At 43.2% G+C, this 18,314-nt stretch overlaps 1 protein-coding gene across 4 annotated transcripts in view; it reads left to right on the top strand.

The window, feature by feature from the left end:
• rbfox3a (RNA binding fox-1 homolog 3a) overlaps window positions 1-18,314 on the top strand; it is a 497,652-nt gene that overhangs the window by 345,609 nt on the left and 133,729 nt on the right. Inside the window, exon 1 of one of the 4 annotated variants that reach the window (XM_087836999.1) lies at window positions 347-775. The exons of the other annotated variants lie outside the window; for them this stretch is intronic. Coding sequence (XP_087693125.1) covers window positions 650-775 — 126 coding nt within the window. The 5' untranslated portion in view covers window positions 347-649. Of the gene's footprint in view, window positions 1-346; window positions 776-18,314 lie in introns of those variants that run through there. 4 annotated transcript variants of the gene reach the window in all.

Genomic DNA, 18,314 nt, shown 5'->3' with positions numbered 1-18,314 from the left:
CAGAGCTGTCTATAGGAAGTGTTGATGATGTGGACCAGCTTCTGTTGTTATGTGTGTGAGTCTGCACACACACAGAGATGCACAGTCTCTTATCCTCGCGTGTTTGATGTCAGGATACTCCAGAGCCTCCTCTCTCCTCCTCTCTCCTCCTCTCTCCTCCTCCCCATCCTCTCCTTCCTTGTTCTTTTCCAGCCGCTCCTCTTCCACCCAATCGTCCCTCCTAGTCCCTCTTTCTTTCCTCCAATCACTCCCTTCCTTTCCTTAAGGACCTCCCAGATCTTTTTAGTCCTGCCTTGCCTCCACCTCCTTCTCTACTCTCCTCCTCTCTCCGTCCCTCCGTAGCTGCTCGTGTGCCTCGGTTTCTGCACCTCGTTCTCAAAGTAAACAGAGGAGAGAAGAAGAGAAGCAGAGGCTTCACGTTCCTACACACACACGGGATTTGCTTGAGCTTCAGCTGCTGAGAGTGTGTGCTGGCATCCTCAGTGGTGTCTGTGTGAGTCTGTGTGTGTGTGTGCATCAGCTGTATTCACTCTGACTGCTCATCGCTGCCACTGACAGAAGTAAAGAAGCAAGAAGGGAGGGGACAGGAAGTGAAGGCAGAGAGCGAGGATAGTTAGAGTGAAGTAAACAGAAGTGTGAGTGACTCTCCATGAGTAAGCTGTCCCGCCTCCACATGCTGTGCTCTATGGCGAACTCTGGCTGCGTGCTGCTGTCCGGGTCGGGGATGTTGGCCCAGTCGCTGCAGTGCCCGCCTGCTTTTCTCTATCTGCCCCAGGTAAGACATCACACAACCACCAGCAAACAAGCGTCTCTTCATTCTCCTCCTTCTTTATTATTCTTATTGCTTCACTGTGACCCGGCTCTGTGTGTCTTATTGATACAAACATGTTCACAGGTTGGCACTTTGGAAAAACTTTCATGAGCAGTTCTTCATCCGGGCACACTTCACTACTTCCATGTCTTCTGCTCTGGTGTTCATGCACTCATGAACATGGACTCAAAACTGCTAACTAAGCTGTGTCACCATGTGCGCCCGTGTGTGTGCGCCCGTGTGTCCAGCGGGCAGCAGCACAGAGACAGATGTCAGCTCAGAGCTGAGTTTGAGAGCAGCAGTGAGTAAGTGCTGGCTCACTTCTTGAAGTGGCTCCATGCCTGTCCCTGCGATGGCTGTGTTTCTGTTAATCGTGCTGTTTTGCTTCAGTTATTACTCTGCACCTCACTCTGTTTGTTTACTGTAAAAGTGCTCAGCACATCGGTCAGCTGCCGTGTTATGTGCCAGCACATTGCACGGCTCTGCGCGAGCATGCGCGTGCCTGGTTTTACTGCTGGCACCATGTGCGGTGGCAGGCGGTGCCTTTTTCTCTAGACAGTCTGTTATTGCGGCCGTATAAAATATGATAAGACTGGAGAGAGCTGCCACATAAATACGAGCACGCTGCAGTGAGCTAACCTGCCGCGTCCTGACTCCAAATAGTCAGCACACATCACCTTTACAGGGCAGCCCGGACCACCCGGCTGCTGTCCGCACACACAAACATGCAGACGCACGCATGCACAGAGAGAACGCAGCAGCTGGGATCGACAAACACACACACTTTGTTTCATGTGGCTACACAAACGCCACGACTCCTCGGGGAAGCAGTCTGTTAGAAGCTAATGGTGTGTGTGTGTCTGTGTGTTCATTGCCTCTGGTACACATGGGCTTGTCGCATCATTTTGCTGTTTTTCCTGCGCAGACTTTTTTCATCTGTGGAAAACACAAATGTTGGTCATAAAAAGTGAAACTATTGATGAGCTTTAACCCTCCTGATGGTTTCTTTGGCACGTGAATCTTCTGCTCAGCAGACTTTTTAGTTTTCACGTCTTTATGTCATCAGGTTCAAACTTTTGTCCACATCCTTCACGAGTGCAGCAGACTCCACAGTTTATGCAAAGCTTTGTACCGATTCCTGCCAGGAAATAGACACGTACGCAGCTCGTCATTGCAACACTGCAATGTTTAAAAAAGCAAAAAATACAGCATTACAGTATCAGCACGTCATCTGTGTTGATGTTCTGTGCTATTATAAGTATTTTATCCCTGTGTGTTGGACGTACCTGGGCACACGTGCAAACTGATGCTCGCTGTGTGCTGATGTGGATCAGGTGCATTGGACGTGTTCTGGTGATTGACTCAGAAACTGAGAGAAAGAAACGTGTAAGTCAGTATCTGAACAGCTGGCAGTGGTCAAGCCTCTGACTGTGTGCTGTGCAGGATCCATCCGTCCGCCCGTCCTTTGTTTATCCATATGAACAGACAGCGGTGACTGCAGCTAAGCATGCCCCCCGTATATTTCTCTCTTCCATCATTGTATATTGGATTTCCTTTCCCTTGCTCCTCTTCAATCCTCCTTTGTCTCTCTCCCCCTTTTTTCCGAGGCATTGCCTTGGAAAATGCAGTCCTCTTAAGTCAATAGCATGTGCTAAATTTGCTTGTGCAAGCTCCTTTGCACTCCCCAGGGTGGAAGGGCTGGACTGAGGAGGTATGAATCTTTACCAAACCACACGGATACTTAAACACTTCCTGTCTATTGCACCTACCGTTACACTGAGGAGTGTGCAGAAATAAACCGTTCCTTTCACTCTCTGCTTGTCTTTACAACAGTAATAGTGAAACACTGTGTGGATCGTACAGCTGAGAGGACTGCACGAGCTTTACTGTGCAGCAAAAACACTGTTATGCAAACACGAGTGATTTATCTGCTTAAGCAACAACAACTGATTTAATAATCACACACATTCTGAGTTTTGTGCATGTCTGTGATCTCAGAGCCATTTGTCGTTCCACATAAAATATATTAATGGCTGTTTATTATATAACCTACAGTCTCCATGTGAGTGTGTTTGAAGCACCTGATGACATCTCAAACACAATATACATGCTTAAACACGCAGACGGCTCAGTTTGTTGGTCACCTGTTCAGGCTGTCCTGCCTCAGGACAGCTGAGGCAGCCGCTGAGGTGTTAAGAAGACGAGTGAATGTATTTACAGTCTGTGGCTTTGGAAACCCTCGTTTGTGTGTCCTCTTGTTCTCTGTGCTTGATGTGTAAGAATAAAGTGAAGTGGTTGTTACTGCTGGAGGAAACTCTTTCTATCTGAGCTTCAAAGGTGCACAGAAGCATCAGCATCCTGTACCACAGCAGTTTTACTGCCTTCATGAGTTTCTCGGCATGCACACAAACACACACGCACAGAGCACCACCACACTCCTTTCAAATGTAGTTTGTTTGAACCATCGTGTTGTTGCTGATGCTACAAAACGCAGACATGTTCAGTTCAGCTCAGAGAAAAGAGAAAGGCAGGAACAAAGAGCTGGAAATAAAAAAATAAAATGGAGACAATATTTAGGAAAAGGCAAATATTAAAGAATGATAAGGAGCATTTCCTGGAATAAAAAGAGCAAACAGTGAGCTGGGGTTAGGGCTGTTCAGATGGCTTAGTCCTGAGTTAACTGTGCAGTTAACAACATACAGGCAAAAACCACAACAAATTACAAATAGTTTTTCTCTTAGATTTTGGGAGCCGACACACCCACTGTCACAGTGAAATCATCTGTTACAAGCTCAAGTTCAAATTTTATTCGCCACATGCAGGTTGCCCTGCAATGTACACTACAATGGGAAAGTACAAGAGGAAAAACAGAGACCTCATGCTGGGCTATGAGGACAGCATGAGAACAGGAACCAAAAAACTCCTCTGCACATAAATGTCCACAGCACAACATTATGGAGCACGTGACCAGGGTTGGGTGGGGGTGAGGAGTAATCCCAGGTAACACAGCAGCCATCCTGCCACTGCGCCGTCTCTCCAGCGTGGGCCCAGACACGCCTCGTGTTCCCAGGAGGCAAAAAGCATCGAAGGCGTTGGAAGAGGAGGGGGGATGAGTGAGTGCTTATCAGTGTATATGTATGTGTGTGCGTGTCCATAGTTCAGCTGAGACAGTGACCGCCGCCCTATCAGGCTAAGTAAACAGTCTGCCAGCCAACCCAGGTGGGCTTGCATGGAGTGGGAAGAACAGTCTGAACACAGTCGTTATCAGGGTGTTGTTGTTCAGCTCCGGCCTTGAGCCCACAGCTGGCACCGAGGGGATAGCCCCATTATGATGGTGGTTTTTCTTTAGTGCGAACAACTCATGTGAATTTCAAAGCTGTTCTAACACTCCGACACTGGTCTCTCAATCTCCCGTTGGAGAGCCGTGAGCTTCTCCACGATGTAATCCAATTTACGCTCAGAGATGTTATTCTGAGTGTTCACGGCAGCCGTAAGCTTCTCCAAGATCTTATCCGTGCTGCTCTCAATGAGCCCATTCTGAGAACTGACGCCTCGTCCCATCATTTCAATCCCAGCGGGCAGCCTTGGGGGGGTTTGAACAGCTGGTTCTGCTTTCTTAATTCTCCGATAAGTCAGGGCCAAGCCAGCTCCGATCAGCAAGAACCCTGTTATTATGGTTCTGAATAGGTAGATATCTTCAGTGTCCTCGATCGACAGTCCCGCCAGGCACACGACTCTCCATTTCTGCCACCTGTCCATCGTGTATCCGGCAGGGAAAGTCCCTCCAGGGCACTCGCGCTCTCCCGAGCCGAGAGCCAAACGAGAAATCAGAGCAGGACAAAGTTTTCCTTAAAGTGAGAACATGCTTGTTAAAGTCAGAGCCTGTGCAGCAGGGTCAGGCTGGATGTTACCACACAGTCTCCAAACATCAGTGACCTTCATGACTTAAATCACTGCTGTATTATTTTTGAACTTTCATTCCCTCATTTTAAATAATATTAATTACTGTGTTCAGAAAGAAGATTGTTCCTTTGACATTTTTATAGAAAGTGTAAAGAAACTGATCATATTCAAACACGAGCAAGTTTGTGGCTCATGCTCGAGTGAAAGTTTCCACAGTATGTGCTGATGTGGTTTCTCTGCTCCACCTTCTCCACCTGTAACATCCTCCTGGAGTCCAGCTGCTCTGAGCAGGTTTTACATCCCACGAATTCAGTGGATACATGGATCTGTAATGTTGTTAGGCACACACACACACACACACACACACACACACACACACACACACACACACACACACACACACACACACACACACACCTCTGGGTCAGCCAGTCTGTTCTATTCTCTTAGTTTGTCTCATGAATGTATAAAACACGAACAGTGTAATTGGCCGTGCTTCTTTCTGTCACGCTTCACTTTCATTTTATTTTCCTTCATGTATTCAGACAGTGTTGAATAAGAACATGCACCACCTGTGTCAGGTCATCAAACAGTAAATTGTTTTTTGCAGTTTTTAAGTTGTTTTTGAGACAGGACGATGATCAGACCTGAACTTTTATTTGTGGTTCTGGTGGACGTGCTGGTGGATTCTGGATCAAGTGTGTCTGAGCCTCAGCACGTGGACTTTCTGGATTTTAGAAGTTTGAAATTAAAATGAGTTTGATGATGTGAAACTTGAAAATATAACACGGCTTCTTTCACTATTTAACAATGAGACAATATAAACCGATCAGATTAAAATATTTATGCAGCTTTGTGAAATCTGCATGGACATCTCTGCTCTCTGCTCTCTGCTCTCCGTCTTGGCTGAAGACTTGTAAAATCCAATGATTTCTATTTAAATCAAAATTTACTGTAATTACAAAAAAACATTTACATATTATTTATTATTCATCAGGGTTTTTTATAAACCTACAGTGACAGGAATTTGTTAACATAAAACATAAATTGAACATAAAACAATATTATATTTTTACTTTTAATATAATTATTAAAAGTAAAAATATATAAATACTGTTTATATAAATATAAATATAAATGTTCCTCACGAGTGTTAAATGGATTCATTTTACTGCTGCATATCTGACCGAGCTCATTTTAACTTTATATTCTGCTTGATGTCCAGCATCTGCGTGTTTCTAACAAACAAAGCAAAACAAAGAAAGCTACAGAGTTGTTCATGAGTGTGACTCATGGTTAACTGTCAATATTTTCAGGTGGGATTAAAATATTGATTTTAAATGAAGCTTTAGTGTTGGCAAAAACAGCTGGTTACAATGATATTCCAGCAAATTTGGGAATCTCTGCACCTGATCCTACCTGGTCACCTGTTTGATTAGATCAGACGTGGTCAGAGCCGCCGTCTCCTCCATTTTCTCTACATCACACATGTTGGTCAAAGTTAACCAGAGGAAACTGATCTGTTATGATGACAAATCACTGAAGTTAATTTACTTGCTAACACGAGCTGTGTTTCCACACAAAGCACAGATTGTGTGAAACAGTCAGTGTTGGGGAGTAACGGAATACATGTACCGCCGTTACGTATTTAAAATACAAAATATGAGTAACTGTATTCCGTTACAGTTACCGTTTAAAAAGGTGGTATTTAGAATACAGTTACTTTGTTGAAATAAATGGATTACACGGCGGTACTTCCCTGTTTCATATTGTGGCGGGTCAGGACTGTTTGGGTTTTGTTTGACAGCTACGTTCTGTTGTTCCAGGTGGCAGCGTTACGGTTGCCATGGTTACAGGGTGACGCTCTCTCTCTGCGTGTTTCCTGGGTGAGAGAGGCCTTTTTGTTGTTGTTGTGCTAAGCTAACAGGCAGAATGCTACAGGTATAGCTCTAAAGAATGTAGCATCATGGGCAGTGTAGTCCGTGCTGCAGGGAGAATGGACTGCCATACCCGTTATGTGTCTGTGAGCGAGGGAGGGAGAAAAAGGAAAAGTACGAGCTGTCATCGAGCAGAAACGGGAGCTGGAAGCATGTAAATATAATAATAACCACTGCAGCCAAGAAGAGAGCCTGACGAGCCCAGCTGTAAGTAAGCTATTAAGACTCGACTGTACACCGTGTTCGTGTTTTCCTCTGAAACAATAAGTTCTGTTGGAGCAGCCTTTCAACGCCTCTCTCTGTCTCTGCTAGCAAAGTTGACCCAGACAACAAAGTAAAGCTAGTTTTCGGCTACGAGCCGACACGAACCCACCGTATTAGCCAGAGGTCCCTTTACTACGGTTCGGAGCCGCGGACCTTCAGTAACAGTAATAAATCACAGCAATAGTACATTCATGTAGTTGTAAACAGCATGATAATAGATTAAGTAATCCAAAGTATTCAGAATACGTTACTCTCATTGAGTAACGTAACGGAATACGTTACAGAATACATTTTGGGGCATGTATTCTGTATTCTGTAATGGAATACATTTTAAAAGTAACCTTCCCAACACTGGAAACAGTGAAAGCTGAGCCAGCGGCCGCTTGCCTCACATGCTGGTCTTCCATCAGTTAAAGGCCAGAGGTTTGTCCTCTATGTGCACAAACCACCGGAACAGAGCTGCTTCTCAGCTCGCCCAGCTGACGCCTGTATAACAGAGAGAGCTACAGTTTCTTATGAGCATGAAACAAGTTCCAGCGACAATAGCTGACTGTGACCACAAGATGGCAGTAATATAAAGGATGGTGGCAAACGTGAGGAACGTTATGACAGTGCTGTCAGAGAGGAAGGGGGGACATCATCACTTTTGGGATTTGACAAGGCATGCACTGTTTTTAGCATTTGTAGTTGCAGTGCTTGCTGTTTGTTTTCACCACCCTGTGGAAGGTTTATTCCACAGCTGCCTTCAGTTTTTAGTGATGGTATTTTTATGTATCTGTAATGGTTAATACATCACTGTGGGGAAGCTCAAAATGTAATTTTAATGCTCTCCATAAATAAATAAAGTTTCAGCCCAAATCTGGGTATAAAACAATGATATGTTATTTTCCTAAATATATATATATATATATATATATATATATATATATATATATATATATATATATATATATATATATACATATATATATATATATATATTAGGGGTGCAACGATACACAAAATTCACGGTTCGGTTCGGTTCGGTTTGATACTTTGGTGTCACGGTTCGATATTTTTTCGATACAAAAAAATGTTCATGCCTTTTTAATTTGTCATTTATTAAAATTATAAATATATATTTTAACTCAAAAGTACAGTTTTTAAATGTAATGTTGCTGAAACAACAAAGTAATAAAAAAAAATCTATCTGATCGAGAAATTTGTCCATGACGCGCTTACCTTCAGGGTCATACTTCACATGAAAACCAAAATAGTTCCAAAGGCCAGATCTGAATGAGGGTGGGGGAGGTTCAATTTGCCATGTTGCAACAAGAGCTTAACTTCTGTCTCGCTAGCTTGCGCTGCGCTCAGTGGATCTGCGCTCGACAGTGCAGCATATATATATATATATATATATATATATATATATATATATACATGGGTATATATCGATTGGTTATAACACTTGTAATTACTCAAGGCAAGAATATATTTATATTAGGGCTGGAGCCGAACCTGAATATGGTATTCGGATAGGCACGAATATCGTATTTTACGAATACTTATTTTGTACAAATACTTTAAAAAATATTTGTATTCGAGAACAAGAAAAACTTTTTATCAAAACGTTGAGTTTCCTTATGAGACCGCAGTGCATGCCCGGATGAGTGAGTGACACAGGCTGCTCCACACAGCAACAGAGAGGCTCGGCTGAGCGATAAAAGGCTGAACTGCATCACTATTTTTGTTGAATAGATTTTTTTGTACCTTAACTGGGTACAGGCAGTTTATAACTTTTGCAAAGATTGGGAGATTAATCAATTACGCTGCATTATTGACATCTGCAGTCGTAGCTCTGTTAGCTCGGTAATCAAGACCAGCGGTCCCCAATCCCCGGGCCATGGACCGGTAGTGGTCCGTGAGTCGTTTGGTACCGAGCCGCGAGTGTTGAGGTTCAGGTGTGAAATTTACGGTTTTCAGGGTTTTTATTGGTATTCTGCCCCTTTGTTGTTGCTTTATTGGGTTTCTTTGGCTGGTGCATTTCTCAGTTTTCCCACTAGTGGGCAGTATTACCCCTTGAGTTTCGTGGCTTCTTCTTTAGTTATTTTGTGTGCACTACACTGCCCCCTTTGGTGAGGTGTTGTAAGCAGCAGGCAAAGTTCACGCAGGCAGTGTGAGAAAATGCCTGGAGAGGAAAACAAGCTGCACAACTTTAAGCCCAGTTTACATCGTTGGGGAGTTTGTTGAGCCATAATCTGTAAGTAATCAACGTGTAGCTTCATTTTCTGTAAGATTTGTTACTTTCCTGTTACTTAAGAGGTTATTTGAACTTGTAAGGAAAGATGTTTATGGTGAATGTAAAGCATAAGAAAAGCTATGTTGCTAAGTTCTGTTTTTGGTTACAAAATAAGTCGATACTGATGCTTACGTATTATTTTACTGTATGTTCACAGTCTTACAAAATAAAAGAGGAAAAAACATTCTTCAGTTAAAGACACAAAGACAAATCGAGGTGTCCTGTCGTTCCTGGAACCATCTCCTCTCATGTTAAACTCTGCATAGGGTGAATAGACATACATTCACCTGAGGGCAGCAGAATTGGTTTGTATCATTAATATGTATTGTTTTTATCGTTAGCTCAGTTTCCCTGTGTCTTTTCCCGTGTGTTATGAATACATTTTATTTGGTACCGGTACAGTTTTTATTTTGTTGTATTTATCCACAACATCTTAAAGGCCGGTCCGTAAAAATATTGTCGGACATAAACTGGACCATGGCGCAAAAAAGGTTGGGGACTAGATTTAGATAATAGGCTGCTGACAGAGTAACGTTAAAGTTTGGTTAAAAGGTTAAAACCATGCTTGTGTAGTTGTGTCGAATTGTATGCACTTGTGGGAGTTATATGTACGTTTAAGTTACTCTGTCTTTTGCAGACAGCAAGATGTAGGCTATAGGCTAGTTAACCTTAGCAGAGCTTCCTGTTGTCCCTCATAAACTCATTAACTTAGCTGGAACTCCTCACATGGTCAACCAAATGGAAACGAGTGTTGATCAAGTTCTGTGTGGCAGCATTTTACACTCAGTGCTGCAGATGAAACCAAACTGATATGTAATGTGTGCAAAAGTCAGATCAGCAGAGAAATCAAACATCTGTCAACATCTGTTATGGTGGGGGTCGCGAAACACCCCGGTAAAAACACAGAGTGGCGTGTGATGAGACGAGTGGGTATTGTGGGTACTAAGCGTGTTGGGGTTGGTTACGGGGGACCGGGTGCGCGCTGTACAGCAAGGTGCGAACAAGAAAGAAAAAGAAGAAGACAAATGTCACGCACTAGACCGTGGGAGTCAAAGACCGCTAAGGCCGGTAGAGGTGCACCGCTTTTGTCCTCATCGTCCTCATTGTTTTTGGCGTATGCTGTGGGGGGAGGGAGGGGGGGGGGGGGTGCTCCGTTATTGCGACCAGCTACGTTTCACTATCGAGGGCTAAGGGTCGGCAAAGACTGAGAACAAGAACAAGAGGAGAATGAAGAAGAGGAGGAGGACGAAGATGCAGAGGAGAATGACGCTCACAGAAGAGGAGCGCTGCTCGGGGCGAGAGGACGAAAACGACGAGGTGCCAGACCATGGGTTTGTGGCCCCAAAGAATCACGGCCACGAAATGCCGTTGCAACTTTGCCAGGCTGATGGCTCGCAAGGCGACTCGAAAGGCCGAGAGGAAGACGAAGAAGAAGAAGCTGACTGCGGGCAGGGGGTCTCAGAGCTTTGGTTCGAGGACGCCGGCCGCGCTGCAGCTGCTGGACATGTAGTGCCAAACATACACTTACATTATCTAACTTTCACAGTAGCTTTTTGGACAAAGGTAAATGTGTGAATTAGTTTCCTGGGGTGCTTTAAATGCAGAGCAAACAATTATGCAAATGCATCAGCAAATCTGGGAATATCACCAAGTCACCTTCCACCACGGCCATGCGCAGGACTGGTCTGGACAGGTCTCCCAGTAACCACTGGGAGAAGGGCAACTGGGGTGTCAGTCATGTTTGTCTCATCCCACTCAGAATAGACACAGTATCAATAAGTAACATGGCCTTGAGGTAATTTGACAGTGTAGCAAAATATTCAGTAAGTATTTACTTGATGGTAGGGTCGGACGCATGTTTTCCAGGGCCATATGGTAGCTGCTCGGGTAAAAATAATAAAAATACCCACAGAAAGCATGGAGTGTTGCCTCACTGTTAGTAAGTTAGGTCATGCAAATAACACTCACATCACATGTCTCTGTGGTGCAGATATACTGGAGGAGCTGCTGTTTCACACTGACAGCTGCTTCCTAAAAGGGAAGAGAAAAGAAGAAGAGTTGATTCAGTGCATCACGTTTACAGGTGTCATCATGACCTTTCTGTCACTCCCATACAAAAGAGCCCGTTTCTTAGTCATGTGACAAAAATCAGCTCAAGTTATTTACAACACTGTGGTTTGGATCAAAGCTTTGATCTGGATAGAAACAGATGTCCTCAGCATTAAAGACACAAGTGTTAAACAAACGTGAGTGATCAGTGAAACGTAGTGGTAACAAATGTATCTTTATTCACCTGATGATCACAAACATTCAGGATATTCTGCACTGCCTCTGATGTCTGTGTCGGCTCGTGGTGTGTGTCTGTGTCCAGCGCATGTGTGTGACTCAGTGAAACAAACCTACAAACACCAGGAACACAGAACATCAAACATGAAGACAAGTAACTGACTTAGCTGTCAAATCCAACCTTCAAAGAGGAATTTCACAGTTTGTGTGCAGCCTATTTTTAGATGTTGTCCTAATTACATTTATAAGAATGGGCCTGAACCTCTTTGTATCACAAAGCTGTTTTTCAGCCTTGTGAGAAAATAAATAGAGTACATTAGACTGCTTCTTTTGTAAATCAAGAAAACATATATTTACCTTTTCAACATGATTCGGTTTGATTAAAAAAACAATATATTTATTGGGCTCACAGACCTTGAGTCTGGGTATTCGTTTAATCACTGTGGACAGAAGCTGCTGCTGTTGCTACCTAAGTCATCAGAAAAGTTGTTAAATTTTAAGATGAAAAACACTCATGACTGTGAGGCTGCTGTAGAAAAAGCAGTCACACTTTTCTCAGGTGTGTCGTTGACACATTATGTCGACAATCAGTTAAAACTGAAAAATCGACGACGTGTGTTCAGAAATGAGCGCGAACATCAGCTGACTGACCTTCGTGTGTGCTGTCTCACAGCACATTCAAACGCACATTTTCTTTGCTGCCACACAATATCCTTGCACATTTACAACAAGCTAAAACATAACGAAGCTCCTGTCTTACCTCCCAGATGTTCCCTCACATCACATGGCGGCCATATTGAACAGATTTTCTGTCAGCGTCATTCAGGGTAGAGCGGAAATGTTGACGTGTGTATACGGAGCTCAGAAAAAACATTTACTCAAACATAGGCTACGTCCACAGTGGCCCTGAGAGATTTGAAAACGGCGTTTTCGTCTGAAAACACTCCGCGTCCACACTAGTGTTTTCAGTCGTTTTCACAGAGTTGTGCGTCCACATTGAAATGGTCAAAAATGCTTACGTTCCAGTCCTGCGCATGCGTGAAATGCAAGAAGATTCGACCTGCCTCAGTTCTGTCTGCTGCTTATTTACTTTCCAGCTCTGAAACGTCGCGGCAAAAGGTCGAGGAAAAGAGTTTTTCAAATGGACTAACAATGAGGTGTTGTTGCTGTGAGTAACACAAAAGTACAAAGTTGCAAACGCGAGTGAGAATTAAATAATTTGAAGAAAAGCTCTCTGGAGCACGTGCAGACTGATATTAATCTTTAACAGGGCTGTCAGACAGAACAACTGCTGTGTAATGCCCTCCACTATCTTTGGTCACACTACTGCATCACATGACTAACATGCGTCATCGTTTTAGAAAGTCTCCGTTCTCACCGTCCACACTGCGACGCAAAAGCACCGTCTTCAAATGTATTCGTTTTCGACAGCGTTTTTGAAAATGCTGCGTTTTCCATGAGTAAAAACGGCGTCTCAGTGTGGACGGGAGAGAGAACGATGCATTTTCAAACAAATTAGTGTGGACGCAGCCTTAATAATGAAGAAGGCAGTGTTTAGTCTGTTCCTGTATATAAGCTCTAAGGTGTTTAAACACTGTGAGAGATTTAGATGGATATCCCCACAGTCTTTACCTGTCGGGGTTTACAGTGGATACCAACAGTGAGAGTGAACAATCAGAGTGTGTCTCTTCATCTGAGTCACATCTGGTGAGCCCACCGTTCACTACTGGCAGGATTTTAGGAGGTACAAGAACAAGTCATAAAAATCTCCCTTACATCCTTGACTGTGGAAAGCTGCACAGACCACCTCTTTGCAAGCACATGAAGCTCGCCTACTGACTTCAGTGTCAACGTCATTTCAAAGATCACGTACATAAGTCAGTCCCTTTTATAAATTACTCAGTGTTGGTCAGCAGACACGATCTAACATGATTTGAAGGGAGATCCACTGCATTAAAATGTGACACTGTGGTCCCGACTAAGCATCAATACATGTGACTGTACATGTGCATTTTTGATTGTAGGTATGCATGCTACTCTCTATTTGCAGATAGACAGAGGACATAAGATAAGATACGATAAGATAAGATAAGAAGAACTTTATTTATCCAGACGGAAATTCGTTTGTTATACACGTGGTCAATGCAGCAAGTCAACAGAGGAATAAAGATACAGTGGTCGCTCGTTTATCACAGGTTATTTTTATCGCTAAAAATAACCTGTGATAGGTGAAATCCACGAAGTAGCCAACTTTATTTTTTACAATTATTTTAGGTGTTTTAAGGCTGTAAAACTCCTCACTACACACTTTATACACTCAGACAGGCGTGAACATTTTCACACGTTTCTCTCTTATTTAAACTCTCAAAGTTCAAACATAGAACAATAAGTTCAGTATTATAGGATGAAACCAAAGACACGCAGGTGACGACGTTTCATCAACAAACATACAAACATACAGCACTTCAGTCACACTGTTAGATTCGAAGATTTATGTCAATTTGACAAGCTGAACACACTCTGTCCTGGACAGGAGACACGGCACAAGACTGATTGACAATGGTCTACAGCCAATCAGGATGCAGAACACAATGCACTATAATAATAAAAAAGAAAAGCAGAACGAACAAACGTGCAAAATTGCACAAAAAAATCTGCGAAACAGTGAGGCCGCGAAAGATGAATTGCGTTATAGCGAGGGAGCACTGTATAGAATAATATACAATAAGAATTGTAGTTTACAGTAGTTTACAGTAGTTTACAATAGTTTACAGTAGTTTACAATAGTTTACAGTAGTTTACAGTAGTTTACAATAGTTTACAGTAGTTTACAGTAGTTTACAATAGTTTACAGTAGTTTACAATAGTTTACAATAGTTTACAGTAGTTTACAATAGTTTACAGTAGTTTACAATAGTTTACAATAGTTTACAGTAGTTTACAATAGTTTACAGTAGTTTACAATAGTTTACAATAGTTTACAGTAGTTTACAATAGTTTACAATAGTTTACAGTAGTTTACAGTAGTTTACAATAGTTTACAGTAGTTTACAATAGTTTACAGTAGTTTACAGTAGTTCAAAGTAGTTTACAGTAGTTCAAAGTAGTTTACAGTAGGATATTGCAGAAAGAATATCAAATAACTAACGAAGTAACGAACTATATGCAGTAAAGTAAATAACACAACTGCAGGTGATTATAAAATTTGCATCTTTATATCTATGATCCAGTCTAATAAATGTGTATGACTGAATTATTGCTTATACAAAGGGCCGTGTTATGTAAAGGACCCACAGCTCACAGACTTGGAGGCTCTTGGTTGTTTATTTACAGTATTTCCAGTCTCGGGTGGTGTAGCCCGTTTCCACCACTAAAACAAAACAAAGTTATCTTTCTTAAAAAAAAAATTTTAGTGGCGGAGACGGGCTTCCACAGCATACAGCTCTCGTACTAAAACGGGGAGGCATGAGCGGGTGTGTGGGTCAGCCTTCCCCTGACACCACACCCTGAACCCTTGGCTCCACCCCTCTCCTGCCACAGACCACGCCCCCCACAGTCGATTTGACATTCATGATAAAGATAAAAAACATCAGTATCATTATTCACTGTTACTGGCTATGAGTATGACTATGAGGCGATACTGAGATGAAAATACTTTCTTATATTTGGGACTCGTGGTTCGAGTGCTGCAGTCAGATGTTGTAGAAATGTTCAGCATGTCAGCAGCTGCTTGTTGCAGAGGAAGGAGTGTGCACCACACGCGCTCCTGTTTACAGTGAAGATGACATTCAGGACATTAACTCAGCCCAGCGACGCCCACTGAGGCTTGCACGCCACAACCATGGTTGTTTAAATGTGTTTGTCAAACGCTGGGAAACTCTGGCGGTATCTGAGGACACAGACGTGGCTGCTCCACACTCTGGTGGAGCTGCTTTGTTCCATTCACACAGAACAGAGACGTCAGAGTCGGGATGACTGACTCAGTCTCTGTCTTCACTGGAAAAATGAAGTTTTTCATTTCTTGTAAAGTAACTGCAGCATATATATTTTAAATGGTCTGTTAAACAGACTATAACCAAGTTTAGCAGAAGTGTTATGAGATGTTTCATAACTTCAGCAGAAAGACTCATTTCTAATAATGTTGCAGGTTTGACGTGAAAGCTTCAGCCAGTTTGGATGTCGCTGCTATGCCACACTGTGGACAGCACTACATGGTGACTTACATTTACTATAAATCATCACTTTGTGTAGGTGTCCAGTGGGGAGTGAGATAATGCTGCCAGGCTTCCACACCATATCCTGCGTTGGCTGACCACGCAGCGTGTAGCGTGCAGCACGCAGCGTGTGCAGCATGCATGTGTGCAGCATGCATGTGTGCGACAGCAGCTGGTGGTGGAGTCCTACATGTAGCAAAGCCCCCTTTATCATAGAAAGATCATAAATGTGACAAAGCCCCCTCGGGTGAAAAGTTCACCAGCACAGACTCGCTCACACAGCTAACTTGCACATTATGCAGTGGAAATGCTGTTCTCCACTGTGAACGAGGCCACTCTGAGCCATTTTCATTAATTCCACACCATTAATGAGCGAGAAAACGAAATGGAGAAAGAAAATATGGCCATCAATCGCTGGTGTTGTTGGCAGGTGTATAATGAAGTATCAGAGTCCAATTGAATTGGCCCTAATTATACCAGCCTCCAGATATTTCTTCATCTTTACCACTTCTGTTAATGTGTGAGCGTGATTGTGCGCAAGCCTTACACACACGTGGATTAACACACACACAGTTCGGCCGAGTGTGTTTGCATTGCTGCCGTACTCACACACTCCGTGATGCTTTGTTAACCAGTGGGAGGTCTGCTCTCCATACTTAATTAGAGAAGCAGCACTTAAGAGAAATGAGATTATATTAATTGAATTCATCTGATAATATTACGCAGCAGCTTTGCTGGTGGTCTGTCCCACAGCTGCAGTCAGATCAGACCACCGAGCTCTGCGACAGATGTGCCCCATCCACAGCAGCCGTGCTCGATCTGCACAGTCACATACCTCTTCTTCTTCTCTTCAAATGACGCAGACAGACGGATCGATGTTCATGCCAGTGCGTGCTTCCAGATGTGTCTGTGGCACGCTTCAAACATGACTGTGGCATCGGAGCCGGACTTTTACATTTGGAAATCGTCTTTGTTTCGTTTTGTGTTTTTGGTATTTTCACTAGCTGGGCCCGCGTCCTCCATTTAGCTTTGACGTGTCTTAGTCGATAAAGGTGAACGCGTGGACATGAATTAAGCTGTGGTTTGGGGAAAGACTGGAAGGGACTGGCGGCTCCCGGGCCGATCAACATGAATAGAAGTGAAGAAGTTAAAGAAATGAAAAGGGGAGGGAGGGGCACGTAAACAAACTAACAGCTAACTGGGGGAACGTACATGGATAAGAACCGGAAGGAGCGTGTTTGGAGGCGTCGTCCCGCTCCAGAAACTCTGATACTTTATCTCCAATTGTTTTATTTGTCACTGTTTGACTCCTTTGTTAGGTTTTGGGATAGTTTAGTTTAGTTTAGTAGTTTAGTTCCATTACCGATCATATTGTGAGGTTGTTGAGTATTCATTGATGTTCAGAATCTGTGCTATAATTACTGTAGTGACATCACTGTGAGACAGAAATGTTATAATGGACACGCTTTTAAAAAAAATATGTTTCCACAATGTCGTCAAAAACAGTGGATTTCACATTAAATTTAAGTTTCTAAACCCGGTGCTGCAGCAGGATGAGCCAGAGTACAGCCTGACAGAAACCAGCACTCCACAGGACTACAACACAGGGGTGGACAGGCACACGCTGTCACATCCATGCATTTATTTAGAACTAGCGTTCGTGTTTTCAGCCTATAAGGCAGCAGGAGCAGCTGGAGGAAGCCCACACAGGCACAGGAACATCCAGGCCAACCCAGACACCGGTCAGGCTTTCGGGCTGACCGCTGCACCACAGAGTTGTTAGTGCTAGCTCACAACAGTCAAGGCGATACAGGAGAAGGAACCCCAACAATCCCAGACGGAGCAAAGAAGAAACAACATTCAGATGTTTGGAGCAGTAACCACGGAGCAGCAGAACTGCAGACAAAGCACAGAGAGAAGACACAAGGTTAATGTAAAAGCACAGAGAGGGAAACAGAGGAGAAGAAAGGCAACTCGCCCAACTCACCACAGGAGCTCCCCCAGCAGCCTGTGTGTAGCAGCACAACAGTGTGACGGTTCAAGGTCACGTTAAACTGTAAGCTGTAACAACAAAGACAGTTTAGGCTGCTAAAGTTCACCGTGTCCCAAACTGGTAGCTTGTTACACTGTAGTGAGGAAATAATAATCACGTATTTGTAATACCAACAAATATAAACAAATGCAATGCTAAGAACTCCTGTAAATGTTTAGGTTTACAGTAAAAAGCCCATTCATCCCTCATACATGAAAATATTACAGAACTCATTTTATTTCTTTGCATTTTTAAAAGCATGTTTGTTTTCATCCTTATTTCTGCCTCAGAGTGTATTTCACTCATAAACGGAGGAGCTGTGTGGAGGAGCGCACCGACCACATGTACGTTAAACAGGGTGGTGTACTTCGCTCGTACACTGGAAGTGATCTGCTCGTCGTACATCTCTTTGAAGCTGCCTTCGGTTGCCTAGGTGACACTAATGTATTTAAAGGATGTGACTTTCAAATTTGATTTCAATGTTTTTAAAGGCACAATGCTCACCACGTCACCATGCGCCAAGTTTTATGCCTCAAACTGTCAGACTGTTTATCATCTTTGTAGAATCACACAAACTGTTTTTGTGACA

The sequence above is a fragment of the Neolamprologus brichardi genome, unplaced genomic scaffold (genome assembly GCF_056152115.1).
Source record: "Neolamprologus brichardi isolate AB-2024 unplaced genomic scaffold, ASM5615211v1 NODE_ptg000038l+_length_1369362_cov_1, whole genome shotgun sequence".
In the NCBI taxonomy this organism is placed as follows: Eukaryota; Metazoa; Chordata; class Actinopteri; order Cichliformes; family Cichlidae; genus Neolamprologus; species Neolamprologus brichardi.
This window is presented reverse-complemented; position numbering and strand designations above follow the sequence as displayed.